The sequence below is a fragment of the Canis lupus genome (genome assembly GCF_048164855.1).
Source record: "Canis lupus baileyi chromosome 5 unlocalized genomic scaffold, mCanLup2.hap1 SUPER_5_unloc_4, whole genome shotgun sequence".
Taxonomy (NCBI): Eukaryota; Metazoa; Chordata; class Mammalia; order Carnivora; family Canidae; genus Canis; species Canis lupus.
Genome location: NW_027326411.1, coordinates 609,002 through 632,803, shown reverse-complemented (window position 1 = coordinate 632,803; position 23,802 = coordinate 609,002). Strand labels below are relative to the sequence as shown.

The following is a 23,802-nucleotide window of genomic DNA, read 5'->3' as shown; positions in this document are numbered from 1 at the left end:
GCAGTGTCTGGGTCATCCACATGACCATGACAAGCCACCTTCTGTGTGTTGATATCTAGCCTCATGGTCACAAGATGACCACAGCAGTGTTGGCCACGTTATAATCGCCCACCTCAAGTGGTTTCTTCTTCCTCTGGTATCTTTTAAAAATGTAAGAAATCTTACTAAAGGCTCCTGCCCCCAACAGTCTGCTCCTCACAGTTCATTGGACAAAACGGGTCACGTGCAATTTCCCAACTCATTCACTGATGCAGATGGAAGGGTAATGATTGGTTTAGACTACGTAAGACACACCTCCCTCTGAGCCTAGGCAAAAGATCATTGGCTCCAAGCAAACAGCGGCATATGGCTGGAGAATGGAACATGTGCTGTGGACAAGAAGTGGAGTCCTCCTGAAAAGAAAGGGGGACTTAAAGAGGAACTATATTCAGGGAGGCAAGAAGCAATTGTCTCCAATATAAATTAAACTTGTTTCGTTATCTTCTCACCTACATTATCACGCTCTCTTCCCCGATAACATTGTCCTTCCTTAATTTACCAGCTAGACACTCCTTTTTAATCAAATGTGTGCTGGTTATCCATGAATCTCTAAAAAGTTAACTGAAAAATTAACATCATAATGATAATGAGTTTAAGGTCTTGCTCTCCTTGGGGGCATTTCTGTTCTAAAAGGCAGTTCTGAAAGATATAATCATCTTCACGATCTATAAGACCAAAGTAGTAATGGTAGTATGGCAGGCAAGAAAGGATTCAAGACCCACTGTGACCCTCCTACCTTGCTCACCTTCCTCACTCTGTTACACTCACACTGGCCTCCCTGCTGTCTCTCCAGGAAGCCAGGATACTTACACTTGGGAGCCTTTGCACTTGACTTCCCGCTGCCTGAAACAAGCTTTCTCTAGATAGCCTCAGGGCTTAATTCCTTGCTTCTTATAGTTTTCTTACCCATATGCCACCTTATTAAAGAGGCTTTCCTTGATCCTCTTACATAACATAGTACCTTCACTTCACTCTGTAGCCTATTACCCTACTTTCCACATATTTGGCACTTATAACCACCTGACATGGTATGTAGGTGTTTACTATCTTTCTCCTAAATAGAGAGTAAATCCTATGAGACTAGAGTTTATGTTTTTTTAGATTGATTTCTTTTTTTTAATTTATTTATGATAGTCACACAAGAGAGAGAGAGAGAGAGAGAGAGAGATGCAGAGACACAGGCAGAGGGAGAAGCAGGCTCCATGCAGAGAGCCCGACGTGGGACTCGATCCCGGGTCTCCGGGATCGCGCCCTGGGCCAAAGGCAGGCGCTAAACCGCTGCGCCACCCAGGGATCCCCGAGTTTATGTATATTCATTGTTCGTTCCTCTGAGCCTAGACACAGTGCCTAAAAAGCAGGCATTCCATTGCTAAACATTGATTGAGCTGCATCAGAATAGAAGCCTGATGGCAAGTGATGCAGAGCATTTTCTCATGTGCATGTTGGCCATGTCTATGTCTTCCTCTGTGAGATTTCTGTTCATGTCTTTTGCCCATTTCATGATTGGATTGTTTCTTTCTTTGGTGTTGAGTTTAATAAGTTCTTTATAGATCTTGGAAACTAGCCCTTTATCTGATATGTCATTTGCAAATATCTTCTCCCATTCTGTAGGTTGTCTCTGAGTTTTGTTGACTGTATCCTTTGCTGTGCAAAAGCTTCTTATCTTGAGAGACCACCTCACACCAGTGAGATTGGGGAAAATTAACAAGGCAGGAAACAACAAATGTTGGAGAGGATGCGGAGAAAAGGGAACCCTCTTACACTGTTGGTGGGAATGTGAACTGGTGCAGCCACTCTGGAAACCTGTGTGGAGGTTCCTCAAACAGTTAAAAATATACCTGCCCTACGACCCAGCAATTGCACTGTTGGGGATTTACCCCAAAGATACAAATGCAATGAAACGCCGGGACACCTGCACCCCGATGTTTCTAGCAGCAATGGCCACGATAGCCAAACTGTGGAAGGAGCCTTGGTGTCCAACGAAAGATGAATGGATAAAGAAGATGTGGTTTATGTATACAATGGAATATTACTCAGCCATTAGAGATGACAAATACCCACCATTTGCTTCAACGTGGATGGAACTGGAGGGTATTATGCTGAGTGAAGTAAGTCAATCAGAGAAGGACAAACATTATATGTTCTCATTCATTTGGGGAATATAAATAATAGTGAAAGGGAATATAAGGGAAGGGAGAAGAAATGTGTGGGAAATATCAGAAAGGGAGACAGAACGTAAAGACTGCTAACTCTGGGAAACGAACTAGGGGTGGTAGAAGGGGAGGAGGGCGGGGGGTGGGAGTGAATGGGTGACGGGCACTGGGGGTTATTCTGTATGTTAGTAAATTGAACACCAATAAAAAATAAATTAAAAAAAAAAGAATAGAAGCCAATGGGACCTAATCCTGTGTAGTCATCTTTCTGTCATAACTCTGATGCCCACAGTAAGTCTAAGGAGGTCATATTTTCTTTTTCACCTATTTCCCTGTAGGCAAGACCTTCATTTTCCAGGATGCACTGTGTAGCTGTGTATGTCTTGAAATCTGAACAGTATCTATCTCTCTACTATGAAATAAAAGGCAAGTCCCAACTTAAGACACATCCTATAACTTGTAATACTATCTAATTAATAAAATGTGTTTCAATTCTGATTAAAATTTATCTTGAGTGCCAGAAATACTCATAAAAGCATATCTAAAAGCTACAAGGAAATAAGGTAATGTAATTATTCAACAATAACTTAAGAAGTACATTACCATGTGACTTGGAGCTCCCATCTAATGCTCTGGTTGAGACAGATACACACACACACACACACACACACACACACAGAGTTTTATTTTTTATTTATTTTTAATTTTTTAAAAATTTATTTATGATAGTCACACAGAGAGAGAGAGAGAGAGAGGCAGAGACATAGGCAGAGGGAGAAGCAGGCTCCATGCACCGGGAGCCCAACGTGGGATTTGATCCCGGGTCTCCAGGATTGCGCCCTGGGCCAAAGGCAGGCACCAAACCGCTGCACCACCCAGGGATCCCCTCCCCACACTGTTTTCGAGACTTTCAGGCAAAATGGTGATATGAATATGTGGACATAATCACCCACATGAAACTATGAAAAAGCCTATATTTGACTTGGGAAAAGGACACGCTAGGAACCATATAGATGTACCAGAGAGCAGGCATGATTTCTGGTCATTTTGGTGTAAATATGCCAGATTAAAAGAAAGGCAACCACACCACCGTGACAGGGAAGTGAGAGGGAAAAAAACTAAGATAAATAAGAATGAGGTTCCAGCAGAACCTACATCACACTCACTGCCTGTGTGGAGACAGTGATGGTAGTGTATGTCTGGACTCTAGCAGCATCTCTGGGAAGACTAAGGTAGCAGACACCTTCGTGAGCAGCCTTCCTAGGCTTGTGTTATGCTAGCATAGCCCAGTCAGTGCTGAAGGGAGATCGGGGTACCCTGACCTCAGACTTTGACCTCAGAACAAGGGTATCCTTGCCTGTCAAAGAACAGAGCTCTGATCAGCTAACTCTTGGCTTCCTCACAAACTTGAGGAGTACACTGCTCAGCAAATCTCCAGGCAAAGGGGCTCTAGAGTGGCAAGATAGGAGCATAGCATGCAGAAGCTGGTCCCTTCTCTGAAAGACTTCTGTAGGTCACCCCTCAATCTCTGATGGCACCCAACCCAGTTCTCAGTTCCATGTATTGGGTAATATATTCTATTTGTGGAATGCTATAGAACTTTCATTTTAAATACCATATTCTCAACTAAATATTCAAGGATGCAGAATATGATACAGAATATCCTCATGTCATGATATATGTTGTATTAAGTGAATGAAAAAGTGCATACATGAGTCAGGGGTATTGGATTACAACTTCACAATATTTTATACATACAGCACACACATAAATCCATACAAAAGTAGTAGAAAGATATACTCCATTATGGTAATAATAACCAAAAAAAATTCTGAAGTTATCTTTATTTTTCTTTCTATTTTACATGTTATGAGAAAAGAAATTTAATTGGCCCTTCATTCCAAATATTTCCAGAACCTATACTCTATTCACCACTGCAAATACCCCAGTCAGAAGCACCATCATTTTTCACCTGGATTAGTGCATTAGCCTCCTAATAGGCCTCCTGGCTTCCATTCTCATAGTCTATCCACTACACAGCAGCTAGAGTAAGTTTTTAAAAATGTGAGTCAGATTCCTCTGCTCAAAACTCTCCGGTGGCTGCATATCATACTCATTTCATAAACCTCTTTATTACTTTACATATTTCTCCTGCTATCATCCTTGTACAGAATCTAGTAAGATAAGATGGGTCTTCTTTCCAGTCTTCAGACTTGCCAAACATCCCCTTCTATTTGCACAGGCTGTTCCTGCTGCCTAGAACACCCTTCCTTTCAATAGCACCATCTTCAAGTCTTTAATGCCTCCTTTCCTAGCAGCCTAGCCATCGCCCCAAACACCCTCTTCCTCCCTCCTGTAAGCAAGATTCCACAACTTACTTTCTTGGGGCCATGTTGCAAAGTTACAGGGAGTGAGATTCTCATAAAGTAGAATGTGAACCATGCCCTCTGACATTGTGAGCAATGTAAAGACCCCACTTTATTTTACTCTCTCCCTCCCCCTGTGAGACTGTCAGCTGCATGAGGGCAGAAATGTCTTTAGCAGTTATGGCTTTCACCACAGTTTCTAGAATAATGCTGGCATGTAGCACCTGCTACTGGATGAATGAATCACAGGATAGTAGGAATAAAAGTGATTTTTATTTTCTTCTGTAAATGATCTCTGTTTCCCCTATTATTTATAAAAACTAGAAAATAATTAGTAAAAAGAAAAATGTATACTACTACTCATTTCATTTCTCTTGCTCTTAGCCTGGAAAGTAAATTTCTTCTGGACTCACACTAAAGAACAACTAAAGAAGATTATCTGTTTAAACTATCATTGAATCAAATACCCAGTAAAGCATCTCTAAGCTCTTCAGTTATTTCCATGGGTTTTCCTCACTCCCACTGATTTTGGTGTAGTTTCTGATCAGTCATGATGGTAGGAGATGACCCAATTTCATAACATCTGAAGCTATTCAATTTTTCTATGATATGATTCCATCATGGGCCAAGTCGAATGGTCCAGCAGAGAGATGCTCTCACATTCTCTTAAAAGGTTATCCTTTGGGTTTTCTTTTAAGATAGTGTTTCTTAGGAGAAAAATTGAAGCTTATATCTAAGGACATACTATACGATGAAACTTTTTCTCTGTTACGAGTCCTCCTACCCTCACACGTGGCAGAAAACATTCTGAAGACTCAGACTTTCAGCTCTAAAAATGTTAATGACCAAGTGCATTTGAACCCATCTTTAAATCTGCTTTTAAGTATTTTTAAAGTCAGTTAAGGTATTAACCCACTGAAAATTTTGATAATTTGCAAAATATCTCTGACCTGACTCTCTGACAATGGTAAATAAAACCAAGCCAACAAACAAAAACCATATATGAGATTCATCCTTTGCCACTCTTTGCTTTATTTAATATTGCAGCAATTTCCTCTGTAATAAACAACTCAAAATCGAGCAAAGACATGCCAACCATGGAGGAGAAAATGAGTCTGGTCAGCAGAAATATGGGACCTACCTTTAATCCTTTAATAATGGTCCAGAAAATAATTTATCTCGTGCTGTTATTTTGTATCTGGCAGTTCAACCAAAGACATCATTCCGTCCTTAGGAGGGAGAATCACTTTTACTCTAGCCTCGGTGGATAGCTTTATATAATTTATATAGTTTTTAATTTTGGTAATAGCAACTAGCTGGCTAAGGCAATAAGCCCTTTTTAACAAAGACTAAATAAAGAAATCTCTCATATTTCAATTAACTAACTGAACCAAATCATAAAGAGCATGACTGTTTCATTTCATTTGGCTGTTGCTCAAAGAATGTTCACTCAAAAAAGTTTCATTGTTAATATTTATAATGTTCACACTAACATAAACATTATAACTAATACTATAATGTTCATACTAATATTGGAAAATTAGAAAAACACAAATCTGAGATAGAAGGGCCATCACACCAACTAAAACTCTTGTTTTTATTGAATTAATGGTGTTGTCCTTGGCTTTTTACCTCTAGAAATGTGGCAGGTGCCAGGCAAGCAATGGGTAGGAATGAAAGATGGTGTGTCATACAAAAGTACACATGAGTGGTCCCATTTATTTAAAAATCTTGAAATTATCAATAGTCTCACTGGTTGTATGTTATGGCTGCAGATTTTTTAAGTATACAGGTGATAACACTATTTTCAATACCATATATATCATTCTTGCAAATCATAGTAGTCATTGAGTAACAATTGATAAATATAATTAATCTTTTCTTAGGACACATAATGATTGTGTATGAGAACATCATATAATTGCCCTCAATTAGATATAAGTTTCAAAAATTATTTGTAAATTCTATCAAAAGTCCATCCCTCTGATCAACTCACAAGTACATATAATTCTTACAAACACTTGCATGTACTATATTATTTTAAAATTAGTAATAATTGGGATCCCTGGGTGGCTCAGCAGTTGAGCACCTGCCTTTGACCCCAGGAGTGATCCTGGAGTTCCAGGATCGAGTCCCACGTCGGGCTCCTCGTGTGGAGTCTGCTTCTCTCTCTGCCTATGTCTCTGCATCTCTAATGAATAAATAAATAAAATCTTAAAATAAAATAAAATAAAGTTAGTAATAATCATTTTAAATAACCCATTATAGAAATTATTTCTAAGAGATTAAACTTATTAATAATCTAATATTGTGAAATTCTAAATAAAAACATCTTTCTACTTGTCATTTGGTCATCCATATTCATAAATTTCCAAATTTCATGCGCACTTTTTTTTAATTTTCTTTTTTTTTTAATTTATTTATGATAGGCACACAGTGAGAGAGAGAGAGAGGCAGAGACACAGGCAGAGGGAGAAGCAGGCTCCATGCACCGGGAGCCCGACGTGGGATTCGATCCCGGGTCTCCCGGATCGCGCCCTGGGCCAAAGGCAGGCGCCAAACCGCTGCGCCACCCAGGGATCCCTAATTTTCATTTCCGCATCTCTGAGAGCAGGTTGTGTCACATAATGGATGATATGAAAGTACCGCACACTAGCTTAATAGGATGCCTTTTGTTCTCCTTCCCAGTTGGAGCGATAAAACATAAAATGATGATGTTTCTTGTAATCGTTGCTTCTTGAATTCAATGAACTATAGGAACAGACACTGTTTCCCTGGCTCACTAACTAGGTTTGTCGTATGATATTATACCTGGCCGAAAGTTGGTTAACTATATTCCAGGACAGATGGGTCCCCGGTCCCACACGCGAGGGTACTTAGCACTTCGCCTGGCAAAAAGCAAGCTTTCAACCAATGAGAACAACTGCCTTCTTTGGCATGAAATATCTGAGTATGTGGCGCAGATGCCGATCCTGACTCTGCTAATCTCCTTTATTAAATTCCTGTCCCCAGGCCCTTCTCTTTTCTGGAGGCGTGCTTTGGTCTAAAAAACCCCCTTTACCCAGAGTAGCCTGGGAGGTTGCAACTATCTGCCCCCCTGGGTGGGGGGTGGGCGCGCGCACGTGACCAGAGTAGACAATCCCAGCTCTTTTGCCTACAGGCAGGCGATGCAACTGCTTCAGAGCTTCTTCCCCAGGGAGAAAGCTAAACTGGACTTCTGAAAGCAGGCCCTTGCCTAACGCCTCCCCGTCCTACTCAGCTTCCCTGACTCAAAGCTTTTCCGTGAGAGCACACCTTCAGTGAGTCACTTCTACACGAATCACAAGAGCTTCTAGACAGCCCTGCCTAAGAGCATGTTTGCGCAGGTTTCGGCTGGGTGAGGTTTTCTACTGGTGTCTACAAGAGGTTTGGCCAGCATCATCGTCTGAAAACAACCAGTTGAGCCTTAGGGAACCAGACCTAGGGATTTACACGGCTGCCCTCACGGCCTCAGGGGGAAACAGATATGTAAATGAACAATCACAAATTAGTAAAATGCACATAGATGAAGGGTGCTAAGAAATACCGGAGAGAAGAGTGAATAATGATGCTGGGAAGTCACTGAAAGCTCTGTTGAGAGAGTTAAATTTGGGTTCAATCATGAAGACATGAAAGTGGCTGAGATTTGCTCAGGTAGACAAGGGGTAAGGCTGAACCAGAGAGAAAATGTCATGTTTAGTTAAAAGAGGTTTGAGAAACATGTTGTGTTCACAAATCTGCACGTAATGTGCTAAGAGGGAATAAGTTGCAAATTGGTACAAGATGAATGTGTGTCTGTGCATATGCACATACATAGAATTACATAGAATTTTCGATCAATTACGTGATGGAGAACCGGAGAAAGATAAGTAGGAAAATGACATAGATTTCTTTAAAAAATTTTTAAATTAATTATTTTAGTTTAGGTGAAATATGGATGAGAAAAAAAACTCAAAATGTATAACATGATATAAACATTTAGTTAAAGAAGATTCTAGCAACAATATAGAGAATGTAAGGGAATGGAGTGGATCTGCAGGAGGAAAAACCATTTGAACGATGGGAGTAAAGGTGCCAGAAACTCTGCAGGCTGGGAGGATGCAGGCTCTAGAGGAACTGGTCTGTAATTAAATCTACTTATACACTCAGATGTGTTGGGGTCATTCTATTTCTTGCACTTAGTAGGTAAGTAGGCGGAAAGCCAGACCCCCTACATCTTTCAGGATAGGTCAGAGAGTATGGGACTCCACGTGAGAAGGGCAAAGAAAAATTCTCAGTCATCCGTCAGGTCCTATTATCAGCAACAGGATCCCTCTGTGAAAAAAAAGACATTTGTCTCTCCAATGGGGTGAATGTTTCTGAATCTCCAGCTCTGTGAAACCATTCCCACGCAGTTGATATCTTCCATCTTTTCTTTATATTAAAGGGACTTGTATTCTTTGATTTCTCTGTAAATCACCATTATGCTTTTGACAGGCACACAGCAACCCATTACAATATCCCAGGGAAGAAGTGATAAGGGTTAAACTAAGACAATGATCTAGGGAAGGAGAAAGGGATGGGAGGATCACGATGGGGCACTGAAAGATTTATGTGGTAAAAATAAAATAAATGCAAACTGGCTATCCTTTGGAAGTAAGATAGGCTAAAGTAGAAAATACCTATTTATGCCACCTTAAAAATCTTCATGCTCAGAAATGTCACAGTGTTAGCACACTAAAATAATATTAAATAGCTTCTTGTTTGTTAAACCACAAAAGTGTATCAGTTTGCAAAACTCAATTCGAGAGAGGCAGATAAGGAAAAGGGAAATAGAGAGAGACATAAACAAAAGCTATCTTCCTAAATCATAAAAGTAAGATATGAACATTTAGCTAGGTCTGAAAGCTAGGAAAACAACAAAAAAGGTGTCATTTTTCTCTTGTAAAATTTCATCATTAAACTCTGGGTTTGCTAACTATGGCCATGAATCATAGCTACATGGCACTGATGCTACGCTACTCTAGTCTCCTCTGGGAGAGGCCACTATGCCATTGTGTTATGACAGCAGGTCTGAGCCCAGCCAACATTGTCTAAACATTGTCTTAGGCATCCAATGACCCATGCCCTCCTGCCAAAAATTCACAGGCTCAGCTGTGAGTTGTATCCTCCTGTAAGCAAGTTGTTAGTGACTTATCTTACTAGGAGGGAGGGAAAAGGAAGCAAAGATACTCCCCCTTTGACCAAGGGAAGTGCCTGGCAATGCTTCTTCTCCTGAATGCACATGAGTGTAGACAGATCCCCTTTATATGGGACGTCTGGGTGGCTCAGTGGTTGAGTGCCCGCCTTTGGCTCAGGGCATGACCCCAGTATTCTTGGATCCAGTTCCAAGTCGGGCTCCCTGCATGGAGCCTGCTTCTCCCTCTGCCCGTGTCTCTGCCTCTCTCTCTAGGTCTCTCATGAATAAATACATAAAATCTTAAAAAACAAAACAAAACAACAAAACAAAACAAAACAACCCAGATCCCCTTTATAGAGCCGGTACACCCATCCCCCAGCTCCTGTGCATAAGAGCTCACAGCTGCCCTGCCTCCGGATAATTACCCAGAGTCCCCACTTTCCAGAGAGAAATACTTTCTAATATGACTTAGGTTCCAGGACCCCCAAAGATCAGGACAGAGCTGATTGTTTTCCCCTGAGAGCACATCCTTGCTTGACTCTTTTCTCTTTCCTATTCTGCTTCCCTCACTTCCCTGATTTATTTATTTTTTTCCCATTTGCTTCCTGAAAAGCACTCTTACAGTAAATCACTGAGACCCAAATGTCTCCCCCAAGGCCTGCTTTTAGGAAACGTGACCTAAAATAAAAGGCTTAACAATAATATGGCTGACCTAAAATAAAAAATTGGCAACTGAGATTTTCAGCAAAATAAGACAGGGAGAACACTATTTGGTGGTAATATTCATAATCCTAACAATACTGGCAAAAGAGAAGAGATGCTTATATTTCATTAGGTCTCAAGATAACATGATGGTCCAACAAAGAGGAGTTATGTAGTAATTATCCGTGACAACAGCAACATCACATCAGCAAGGCAGACTAACAATTACATGTTGTTTTCCTTTGGAATTGTATTGACAGTAATACAACACTTGTACCACATCGTTCTATTTGTATGCCATTAAGTATGTGACCTTGAAAAGAAGTTGCTTAATCTTTCTGATCCTCAGTTTCCCTATCAGCAAGATAAATTTAAAATGCCTTCTTCCTGTAATCATCATGAATATTAAATGAGAGGCTCCAGCAAAGCAATTAGCATAACACTTGGCTCTCTCCAAATATTAATTTCCTTCCACTTTCCTACCATGTCACCATCAATTAATATTTCTTTTTAACGCACTGGCTGTATTGTACCGTAATCAACACTAAGATTTAATCTAAGTTTATTCTTTTATCATTGTTCAAGGTGATGTGATCAGTATGAGAGATTATTTCCCATGCTTCTGAGAACAAATTATGGGAAACTGACAGGATTAGCTCATTTACTATAGTGGATATTTGTGTTTTTGCTTGCCCAGCATATCTCTCTCTCTCTCTCTCTCTCTCTCTCATGTTTATTTAGTGCTGGCAGCATGCTAATTTTTCCCTGGGGAAGTCCCTCTGTATTTCTAAATTTTTATTAAAGATGGTCTCCCACCCATAGGAGGGCTGGGCATCTGACTCAGCTGAACCAATCAGATGTATTTCCCAAAACTGTTTGTCTTGAGTGACCACAGGATGCAAAATGGTTGACATTTCTTCCTCATCACAGTGATGCTCTGAACAGAATCCTCATTAGTTCCTGCTCCTTGATCTCTCAAATTCAGCTCTTCTTTGAGAGGCCTTTGATTTCACAATCTACTTATCATTTCAATAAATGGCTTCTACTGCTGTTAGCCAAAGATAGTCTCTGTTGCCTGCCACCAAATGAGCCCTATAAACAGTGATGCTTAAATTTAAAAAAAAATTCAAGAATTTCAAATAAATCTTTAAAGATGGACTTAGGACTTTACATTCTAAAGTGGAATGCTTTAAAGCAAAGAAGAAGAAGAAGAAGAAGAAGAAGAAGAAGAAGAAGAAGAAGAAGAAGAAGGAGGAGGAGGAGGAGGAGGAGGAGGAGGAGGAGGAGGAGGAGGAGGAGGAGAAAAGAACATTCTCAATTTTATTTGAAGGGATCAATATCGCGGTTATTCATAAATATATATGTTTTATATATAGGATCATTTGCCAGTTCTGACACCAATGGATGATATATCTTAATTAAATATGTTTTACATTAGAAATATATTACACATGATGATAAATTTCAGATAACCCGATGCCACTTTCATGTTTCACTTGTGTTTTAAAACATATGCCCCTTCTCAAACTAAAAATTAATACAATAGCAGATTATAATATCCCTACTAATATATTAGCAGATTCAGTATTCCGTAAGTACTAATGATATTATCAAATCATAACTAAATTATGGTAGAATAGGAGAGTATCCCAGAACTTCTGATTACAGATGAATCACTATAAAATTAACAATGTACTATCCCATAGAGTATGTTCTGGTATCTATTATTTATCTGTCAAAGGGGAATTAATAGGGTATCCCAGATCCTGAGTCACACCAGGATGATTCTCACAGCTCAGGGGAGTATCCCTTCTAGACATACCTTCTATCCATCCCACACATATTATTACCATATTGCTGTCCCACTGCTAACCTACATGCAAGTATGCTTAGACTCGGTAGGCAAAGAGACCAGAGTCTCTATGGAACTCTCAGCAGGGCAGCTCCTGGTCCAGGGAAATGTAAGCCCATGGTATTCTGGAGATCAAGTGCAGGTTCCCGAGGTGCCGCGACATTCTCAGGACAGCGCACTTTGCTGTTTAGCCACTTAGAGCTCCAAGTTCTCCTCCCCAGTCCCTATGTTACTCTATCTCCCTCAGAGAAAATACTTCAGGTCAAGTCTGTGCCATTGCAAACTCATGCATCTATTGAACAGACATTTATTGCTTGGTGGTAATGTGTCAGGCTCCCAGCTGGACTCAGAAAAACAGTGGTGAACAGAACCGATGAAATCCCCACTTTCACATTTGGATGTGAGTGGCTGGGATGGGCAAGAAGCAGGTAAATAAGTAGACTAACTAGACAATTCCAGATAGCCATAAGCACTAGGCAGAAAATAAGGAAGGTGAGTTGATTGAGAGGGAACCATTTGGTAGTGACAGGATGGTTAAATTTAGTTTTGGTGATTAGGAAGGGTCTTTCAGGGGAGGTAGCCTTCTTGTCCTATGACTGTGCCAAAGAACTATATAAACAGATTTAAATTTTGTGAGAAGAGCAGAGGACATCAAAACACACCCGCAATGTACTGGTTATTATAGGGCATGTGTCCCATCGGCCTGTACCCATCTGAAACACACAACTACTGCTATTTGAAATGTCAGTATCTAGGATATGATATCCTCCTCCGTGCCCACTCCTCATTTTTTTGTTGTTGCAATTATATTAGCTTAAAGGAACTGTGTATCGAGATTTAGCCTCCAGATTCTTACCCAAATTCCTACAAAGTAGTAATATTTGAATGAGTAGAAAAAAAAAAAAACCCTTAAGAGTTGTCTTGGTCTCCTGTGAGCTTATCTTTATTGCTGGATATTCTAAGACAACGATTTCATTTTCTGTTTCTCTTTTTGATGAGGAATGATCAATGGTTTTTCAAGTAAGGATTTTAAAATAAATGAAAAACAGCTCCTTTCTCTAAAAATTAAAAAACAAAATCTTGAGCAGCCCAGGTAGCTCAGCGGTTTAGTGCCGCCTTTAGCCCAGGGCATGATCCTGGAGACCCGGAATCAAGTCCCATGTCAGGCTCCCTGCCTGGAGCCTGCTTCTCCCTCCCCCCTCTTTCTCTCTCTCTGTCTCTCATGAATAAAAAAATAAAATATTTTTAAAAAGTAAAAAAAAATCTTATTCAATATTTATTTCTTTAATGGCGTTTCAACATAGTATACTATAGTGTCAAGAGGAAAATATCTATTGCCAAGGTAAAGTACATGGCGTGTACTAATACCTTATGGTTGAAAGAGTGAATATATGTGGTTTCTCATTCAGACTGCCCCCACCCCACTAGTTTGACTTAGACAAATTCTTCATTCCCTAGAGACCACCAGCCTGATCACCTGGAGAAAGAGAGGTTACATCAGATGGTCTATAAGGTCATGTCCAACCCTACAATTGTATGACTCAATAACTCAGCTGGCTATTCCCGATGACATAGTTAAAATGACATTGACTTTAGAGCCTACATTTCGAGACTGGGTACCTATGGCAAGATAAAGCATTCAAGGAGCCAAGCTGGCAATGGGACTTGAGAAAGGCAAGTGGAAGCAATGCTGTTGCTGGCAAAGACCCAGGTTTGGTTCTCCATGCCACCTCAAATCATTCCAGACCAAGCTCATAGTCACAGAGACCCAGAGACCAATACTCACTTGGGAGAATTCTTTAAAAAGAAGAAAAGCACTTCACTAAAATACTACCCTACCTGCAGCTTTGTTCTCAGATGGACCTGAGGTCAGAACCTGTGCTAAAGGCTAACCCAGATCTCAGGAAGACATCTAAAAGCCTCAATCTCCACATCTATAAAACAGAAAATAAAAACCGTATTTCCCTCTTTGAGTTTTTGTGAAGATTAAATAAAATAGTGATTGCAAAGCACTTAGTATAGTATCTCTTATTATTCTTTTTCTTAAAGATTTATTTATTTATTTATTTATTTATTTATTTATTTATTTATTTATTTATTCATGATAGACATGGAAGGAGGGAGGGAGAGAGAGAGAGGCAGAAACACAGGAGGAGGGAGAAGCAGGCTCCATGCTGGGAGCCCGATGCAGGACTTGATCCCAGGACTCCAGGATCACGCCCTGGGCCAAAGGCAGGCACCAAACCGCTGAGCCACCCAGGGATCCCCATCTCTGATTATTCTTAGGAATTTTTATAAACCTCTCTGACCTTTGGACATAAAAGAATCTGCACTCAGGCTCACCTACACCATGCTTTGGAAACATTAAATCATTCCAACAGCAAGTCAAAAGAATTTCTCAGCAGGTAGCAATTTACTTCCTTGAAGTTAAATTCAAATGTTTTGTTTTATTAAAACAAGCAAAACAAAGGTAACAAGGTTCTATTTCTGCTTTGTAGCTGAACATGTGTATGAATGTAATTGTAGTTGTGCTCCATAAATCTGACAGCCATTTTCAAACTTGATTGGTAGAGTTTATGCAAGTGTATGCAATGCACATTATGCTGTACTCTTTCAGTTACAAATGATATATAAATACAGGAGGATGAAAATTTAGAGAACCACTCGGAGACCCACAAAACACCAAAAACAACTTCAATATATAGACTACAAGCCTGGAATACCCACAACCTTGATGTTTATCATTGGTCATGCTGAGCAGGCAAGCCTTTGCTTTCTGATCTAATCAACTTCAGAATGATTGTGAAGCCAACAGCTGTGTCAGAGCAATTGGAAAAATAGATTCAGAACAAAGGGGAAGACCCATCTCTCTAGGACATCTCCCTCTGGAACACATGCTAAGCTTCAATGGAATGTATAAATATTTCATTCACTATTTTGTACAACATTACTCCTATGATTTATATGTCCAACCCATTACTTTTAAAAGAACATTGACATACCCTTTGAACAGTGCCTCCTCTAACCTCCCTCTTCCCTTACTTAATGAGCGTAGGGGGATTAGAACCATAAGTAGAATCTTTGCCTGTTCCATATAACATCACAGGTATATTTATATACCAAAATATAAAGTCATTTACTTTCATTTTGTAGAAGTGTAGCTTCCCTTAGGACAGCTGTTATCTGGGATATTTTCTGTTTTGTGTTTTCTTTCATGATATTTTGAGAAGGACAGAGGCATGAGGAGGTACTGAGATATTGTACTTCCTATCCCTATTGCATCTGAAGGGAACAGGAAGATAAATAAAACGACAGGCATGTAGAGGAAGAGTGGGAAGAGGAGAACTGGTTGACCCTGCTAGAAGGAGCTGCAGGTCCACAAGCTGGCTTGCTTTCACAACCTCACAGTTGGGCCAGTGGCTTCAAGGACACAATTGACCAGATAGACATGGCCTCCTTCAATTGCTGATTCCTATCTTTGCAAATTTTAAGGAATTCTAGAGTTTAAGTGGATTGGGATCAATGCAATTTATGATTAAGCATGTTTTGGTGATTTTTACTTTCTAATAATGTGTATACTTAAAAATCCAGAAAGATGTGGGCCAGAACACTACTCAGTATCTTTCAAGTCAGGAAACACAGGATTTAAAATATATTATTTATGTTTTAATAGTAAGGTAACACAATTTTTGCTAACCTCCAGACAGTTGAAATAGCTAAAAAATTAAAACAAGGGGTCAACAGTTCACCCAGAAAAAGACCACAATAAATAGTCTATTTTTTTTTCTGTTACCAGATGTTTTGGATATTCTCAAGCAATCCCGATCCCCTAAATAGAACTCGTCCTTCACTGATAAGGAATAAATGCTTTAGGGGATCCCTGGGTTGCACAGTGGTTCAGCGCCTGCCTTTGGCCCAGGGCGTGATCCTGGAAACTGGGGATCAAGTCCCGCGTTGGGCTCCCGGCATGGTGCCTGCTTCTCCCTCTGCCTGTGTGTCTGCCTCTCTCCCTCTCTCTCTGTATCATGAATAAATAAATAAAATCTTTAAAAAAAGGCGAAAAAAAAAAGAATAAATGCTTTGGGATGGGTTTTTATTTTTCTCATTCAATGACAGGTTCCTTTTTTTTTTTTTAAAGATTTTATTTATCTATTCATGAGAGACACAGAGAGAGGCAGAGACACAGGCACAGAGAGAAGCAGGCTCCCTGAAGGGAGCCTGATGCAGGACTCGATCCTGGGACCCCAGGATCACGACCTGAGCCAAAGGCTGACACTCAACCGCTGGGCCACCCAGGCATCCCAATGAGAGGTTCCTGCTCCAGGAGGGATCTGCTCAGTCTGCCCTCATTCCAACCTTGCCCCCCATCCTGCCGCCTGTTAGGGAGGGGACCTGGTACACAGATTATGCTTCCCAAGTTCTTGGGTCTGCTAGCTTCTGCCTGGGTTCCAACTGAGCAGAGACTAGACAGCAAAGAAAAGGAATATATAGGTTATCCCCTCCTTCTTCCCTGCCTTCGGAGGCTTCTCTATCAGTAATATGCTTCTCTGTAGTTTCAGTTTCAGTCGACACCTTTCTGGAGCTTCAGCTGCATAACTTCTTCCATTTGCCCCCAGTCTAGGGGTGATGGTGGCTAATAATCTCACGGAGCTTGCTTGGCTTCTCAGTTCGTCACCCCTGGACACGATCCCCTGAAACACATTCCTTTTTGTTTTAATAACTAGCATGGATTCTGTGTTTCTGGCTAGCCTCTTCCTGATATACCTCCACAGTAATTTATAGACTGTTACCTTTTCTTTAGTTCATTCAACAATTCTAGAGCATCTAAATGTAGCAGGTACTGCTTGAGTGGCTAAAAGTACAGCAGCAAACAAGGCCAACAGTATGCCTGTTCTTGTGAAGCTCCATAAGTTTCATGAAGACGGACAATAAACAAAAATATAAAATGACAGATAATAATATGTAAAATTCAGAGGAAGAAGGCTAGGCAATGTGCGGATGAGAGACTGAGCACTACTTTAGTTTGGAGAGTTACAGGAAGCCTCACAGAGGAGGTGCCATTTGAACTGAGCTATGAAGGACAAGAAGGGACCAGCTATGTCACAAAGAAGAGACGGAGCACTCCAGGTAGAGACAGGGAAACTTGGGCAGGAAGAAGTTTAGAATAGTGGAGGGACAGCGAGGCCAGAAAGGAAAAGCTCCTCCTGAGCAGAGGTCAGGGATGGAGGTAGAAGACTGGTCATGGAGATAGGAATTTGAACTTTATTTTTCTAAGTGGGATTAAAATCCATCAGAGAGTTATAAGCAGAGGTAGGGAGCATGATTTAATTTATAATTTTAAAAATTTACTCTAACTGCTTTTGGGAGAGTGGATCGAGGAAGGGCAGGAGGGGAAGCTTCCAGGTGAGTCACCTCTATTACCAGGGTACCTATGATGGTGGAGGTTGGGCTAAGGTGGTAGCAGTAGAGAGGGAGGCGATGTAACTGCTGTCAAGGGAGAGTGGATGGGATTGCTGATAAATAGAATGTCAGAGTAAGATCAGGAAAGAATAATGAAGGATAATTGTGATTTTTTTGGTTGACCAAATAGATGGATACGTAAACCAAAAATCATTCTCGATCATATTTCTTTCATCTTACTAGAGTTAACATTCTTCTCTTGAGAAGTATTCATACATAAATGTAAACCTGGTATTTGTTTCATTACCCAGCATTTTATTTTGAAAACTTTCAAGTCTTTGAAAATATTACAAGGACATTACTGTAAACACCACAGGTTCCTTTTCCTATATTCACCAGTGTCAATATTTTGCTACATCTGCTTATATCATTTTCCCTCTATATATCACCCACACACACACACACACAGTTTCACTAAAACACTTAAAAGGAAGTGGCAGACATGACACTTCCCCTCTTGATTATTCAGCACATATCTTCAAAGAACAGGACATTCTCCCATAAAGCTGTTCTATTTTCACTCCCAAGAATTTTTACCTTAATGTGAAATTATTATCTATCATATAAGCCCTCTTCATATTTCTGTTTCCCACAAAATTGTTTCTTACAGCCCTTATAGAACCTCCTTTCCCCTCAAAATCTGCTATCCAATAAAGAATCATTCATTTTTCATATCACTGTTGTCTCCTTAATCTAAAATAGACCAGTCTTTTTTTTTTTTTTTTTGAAGAGTCTAAGCCAGCTACGATGTTCCTCAATGGAATTTTTTCTGCTTGTTTCTTCAAGATTGAATTAAAGACAAACTTTATTTGGTGGATTACTACAGAGATGATATTGTGCCCTTCTTAGTGATCAGCCAGGAGGTGCATGCTATTACTTGGATCCAATTATGGGTCAGATAAGTTTGATCACTTGGTTAAGATGGTGGCTTTTTAGTTTTAATCAATAGAATCTTAATAGCCTTCAACCAACTCATGAAATTAGAGAAATATCTCTTTGCTATTTCAAAACATAACAACAGTCACTGCACAGAATGTTCATAAAAATGTCCACTCCCTTGAAGGTGGATAGCTCTCTCTGGAAATATAGGGAAACCGGTAACAACAATAGTGAAAGAAGACTGTATGTGTGTCACCTGTCTTAAACAAGCAGCCATAGGTAGTTTCTATTATAAATAACTCTTTGGAGAAGAGTTAGAACATAGCATGACATGAATGGAAAGTGATGTGCAGATCTAAATTTAAATGATCACAGAGGGACACCTTGGCAGCTCAGTAGTTGAGCTTCTGCCTTTGGCTCAGAGCATGATCCCGGAATTTTGGGATCAAGTCCCACATCCGTGGGGAGCCCGCTTCTCTCTCTCTCTGCCTGTGTCTCTGCCTCTCTGTGTGTCTCTCATGAATAAATGAATAAAATCTTTAAAAATAAATAAATAATAAATGATCACAGAAAGTGGGTTCCTCCATGCATAATGCCAATCCTTTGCTTGAAATAAGTGCCACGGGCTAATTCCATAAAAGAAAAGTCATATGCAAATATTTACACAAAACGGTACACTGGATATTCTCGCACCTGTTCTCACAATTAATCCTCAGGTTGTTTCTTCATACATGTAATTAAGATTCAGAAAGGCTCCCTAAATTTCAATAGTTCAAATTCTCAAATTCAAGTCTCAAAATTAATTCTCAATTCTCAACGTTAATATGTTCCAATTTACCATTGGAATCTATAATAAAGTTACTCTAAAATACATGTACTATCCAGAGTGGAGGTGAATGGGTGATGGGCACTGAGGGGGGCACTCGATGGGATGAGCATTGGGTGTTATTCTGTATGTTGGCAAATTGAACACCAATAAAAAATAAATTTATTATTAAAAAAAGAAAATGAGTAAAGAAAAGTGAAATAAAACAATTTTTGAATTCCTAATTGACCCAACAGACAATGGTTTGCTCAAAAACCAGCAACCAAGTACTCAGCGATCACAGCTTATGAGTAAGTGAGATGAGGGCCCTACGGCATGAGAAGGAGGAATTGAGAATACTCTGTTCTGAGGAATGTGTATTGTGTGTGAAGCCTGTGAGGGCACTCGGATTCTTTATAAATGCATCCTGCAAACTCTTTAAAAAATAAGAAAAGAAGCATAATCTAGATACTAAGGAGGGAGAGAAAATGCAATCACAAAATGTTGAATTAAAACCAAAGGAAGCAGGAAAACACTGGAAGACATAAAAATAAACAAAGAACAAGGGCAATAACAGACAACAGTAACCAATATGGTAGATATTGATCTAACTATACTCAGGATCATGTTAAATATCAGTGGTGTAAATATGCTAATTAACAGCCATGTTAAGACACTCAACATCACCCAGCATCAAGGAAACGCAAATCAAAACCACAATGAGCTACTTACCTCATACCTGTCAAAATGGCTAAAATGAACAAATCAGGAAATGGCAGATGTTGGTGAGGATGTGGAGAAAGGGGAGTCTTTTTCCACTGTAGGTGGTAACGCAGGCTTGTGCAGCCACTGTGGAAAACAATGCAGAGGGTCCTCAAGAAGTTAAAAATAGAGCTACCCTATGACCCAGAAACTGCACTACTGAGTTTTTGCCCCAAAGATACAGATGCAGTGATCACAAAGGGCACATGCTCCCCAATGTTTGTTGCAGTATTATCAACAAAAGCCAAACTATGGACAAAGCCCGAACGTCCATCAACGGATTAATGGATAAAGAAGGTGTTGGGGGTGTGTGTGTGTGTGTATGTGTGCGTGCGCGTGCACACACACACACACACACACACACAGAGCGAGAAATATTACTCAGCCATGAAAAAGAATGAAATGTTGCCATCTGTCATGCTATGGACAGAGTTGGAGAATATAATGCTAAGGGAAATAAGTCAGTCTGAGAAAGACAAATACTGTATGATCTCACTTATGTGGAATTTAAGAAACAAAAGAGATGAATATATTTGAAGAGAAAATAAAAAGAGAGAAGTAAGAAAAGAGACTTTTTTTTAATAGAATTCATTTATTTATTCATGAGAAACACAGAGGGAGAGAGAGGCAGAGACACAGGCAGAGGTAGAAGCAGGCTCCCCGCAGGGAGCCCGATGTGGGACTTGATCCCAGGTCTCCAGGATCACACCCCAGGCTGCAGGCGGCACCAAACCGCTGCATCACCGGGGCTGCCCAATCACAGTTATTTTAAAGTCCGCATCTGGTAGTCACTGAAGGTTGGAGTAGCTGTGCCAATTTGCTAAAATCAGACAGCAATGAAATTTGCTACATCAATTGGCTCTTCCTTTCATGAACAGTTCTCTGTAGGATATGGTGCTATTTGATAGCATCTTACCCGCAGTACAACCTCTTTCAAAATTGGAGTCAGTCTTCTCAAACCTTGCTGCTTTATCAACTAAGTTTATGTAATATTCTGAATCCCTTATTGCCATTTCAACAGTCTTTACAGATTCTTTCCCAGGAGTAGGAAAAGGTTGCGTCTCAAGAAATCATATTCTTTTTTCATCCATAAGAAGCAACTCACTATCGGTTGAGGTTTTTTTCCCCCCACTTTTAAAGCCATCATTTTTGGCATTAGTACTTTTAAAAATTTTTAAGTTTTTGCTTAAATTCTAGTTGGTTAGTATGTGGTGCAATATTGGTTTCAGGAGTAGAGTACAGTGATTCCTTACTAATGTATAACATCATGTGCTCATCACAAATGCACCCCTTAATGCTCATCACCCTGTTCGCCCATCTCCCCTCCAGAAACCATTAGTTTGTTCTCTGTAGATAAGAGTCTCCTGTGGTTTGCTTCTCTTTTTTGTCTTCCCTTCCCCTATGTTCATCTGTCTTATTTCTTAAATTCCACATATAAGTGAAATGATATGGTATTGATCTTTATCTAACTGACTTATTTCATCCAAGTTCTATTATGAGATTGCAGCAGTTCAGTCACATCTTCAGGTTCTACCTCTAATTCTAGTTCTCCTGCTGTTTCCACCCCATTTGCAGTTATTTCCTCCACTGAAGTCTTGAGCCCCTCAAAGTCATCCCTGGGGTTTAGAGTCAACTTCTTCCAAATTCCTATTTCTGTTGATATTTTGAATGCTTCTCATGAATCACAAATGTTCTTAATAGCATTTAGCGTGGTCAGTCCTTTCCAGAAGGCTTTCAATGGACTTTTCCCACATCCATCAGAGAAATCAGTATCTATGGCATCTATAGCTGTATGAAATGTGTTTCTTAAATATTAAGCCTTGAAAGTTGAAAATGACCACTTGATCCATGGGCTGCAGAATGGATGTTGTATTAGAGGTAGAAAAACAGCATTAATCTCACTGTACCTCTCTGTCAAAGCCCTTGGGTGCCCAGGTGCGTTGTTAGTGAGCAGTCATATTTTGAAACGAATCTTTTTTTTTCTGAGCAGTCAGTTCAACAGTGGACTTAAAACATTCAAGAAACCATGTCATAAATATATGTACGGTCATCTAGGCTTTGCAGTTCCATTTATAGAGCACAGATAGAAGGGATTTAGCATAATTCTAAAGGGCCCTAGGAATTTCATAATAGTAAATGAGCATTGGCTTTGGCTTAAAGTCACCAGCTGCATTAGCCCCTAACTTAGAGAGTCAGCCTGTCCTTTGATGCTTTAAAGCCAGACATTGACTTCTCTCTAGCTATGAAAGTCCTAACGTCCACTATGAGGCTGTTTAATCTACATTGAAAATCTGCGGTTCAGTGTGGCTGCCTTCATTAATTCTCTTTGCTACAACTTCTGGATACCTTGCTGCAGCTTCTGCATCAGCACTTGCTGCTTCACCTTGCACTTTTATGTCATAGAGATAGTTTCTTTCCTTAAACCTCATGAACTAACCTCTGCTAGCTCAGACTTTTCTTCTGCAGCTCAACTAATTAATTATTAGGGCTTTTTTTTTTCCAGAGCAGTTTTTGAGTCACAGAAAAGTTGAGGAAAAAGTAGAGATTTCCCACATACCTGTCTCACCCAAAACACACACACACACACACACACACACACACACAGAGAGACAGAGAGACAGAGAGAGAGCCTCTCTTACGTCAAGATTTTCCAGCGGGCAGGGGAGGGGGGCACTTGTCACAACTGATGAATCGACACTGATACATCATTATTACTCAAGGTCCATAGTTTATATTATGATCCACTCTTGGTGTTATACATTCTGTGGGTTTGGAAGAATGTGTGGTAAAATCTATTTGTCAATATAGTATCATACAAAGTATTTTCATGACATTATTCTTGTATCCCGGGGATAAATCCCACTGGGTCATGGTGAATAATCTTTTTAATGTATTGTTGGAGCCTATTGGTTACTGTCTTGTTGAGAATTTTTGCATCTGTGTTCATCAGGGATATTGATCTATAATTTTCCTTTTTGTGGGGTCTTTGTCTGGTTTTGGAATTAAGGTGATGCAGGCCTCATAAAATGAGTTTGGAAGTACTCCATCTCTTTCTATCTTTCCGAACAGCTTTGGTAGGATAGGTATGGTTTCTTCTTAAAGTATTGATAGAATTCCCCTGGGAGGCCATCTGGCCCTGGACTTTTGTGTCTTGGGAGGGTTTTGATGACTGCTTCAGTTTCCTCCCTGGTTATTGGCCTGTTCAGGTTGTCTATTTCTTCCAGTTCTAGTTTTGGTAGTTTGTGGTTTTCCAGAAATGCGTCCATTTCTTCTAGATTGCCTAATTCATTGGCGTAAGTTTTTAACATCGTTTGTATTTCCTTGGTATTGATGGTGATCTCTCCTTTCTCGTTCATTATTTTATTAATTTGAGTCTTCTCTCTCTTCTTTTTAATAAGGCTGGCTAATGGTTTATCTATCTTATTAATTCTTTCAAAGAACCAACTTCTGGTTTTGTTGATCTGCTCCACAGTTCTTCTGGTCTCTATTTCATTGAGTTCTGCTCGAATCTTTGTTGTCATCTTCTGCTGGGTGAAGGTTTCATTTGCTGTTTCTCTCCAGCTCCTTTAGGTGCAAGGTTAGCTTTTGTATTTGAATTTTTTCCAGTT

The 23,802-nt window shown here is 39.9% G+C and overlaps 1 protein-coding gene across 3 annotated transcripts in view; it reads right to left on the bottom strand.

The window, feature by feature from the left end:
• Window positions 1-6,141: 6,141 nt before the first annotated feature.
• LOC140629427 (ankyrin repeat domain-containing protein 26-like) overlaps window positions 6,142-23,802 on the bottom strand; it is a 171,683-nt gene continuing 154,022 nt past the window's right edge. The window contains exons 30-31 of one of the 3 annotated variants that reach the window (XM_072818893.1): window positions 20,165-20,281; window positions 6,142-6,771 (exon numbers count right to left, since the gene is read on the bottom strand). In XM_072818893.1, the coding sequence (XP_072674994.1) occupies window positions 20,198-20,281 (84 nt within the window). In that variant the 3' untranslated portion in view covers window positions 6,142-6,771; window positions 20,165-20,197. Of the gene's footprint in view, window positions 6,772-16,644; window positions 16,980-20,164; window positions 20,282-23,802 lie in introns of those variants that run through there. The other 2 variants (XM_072818895.1, XM_072818894.1) reach the window with 2 other exon arrangements.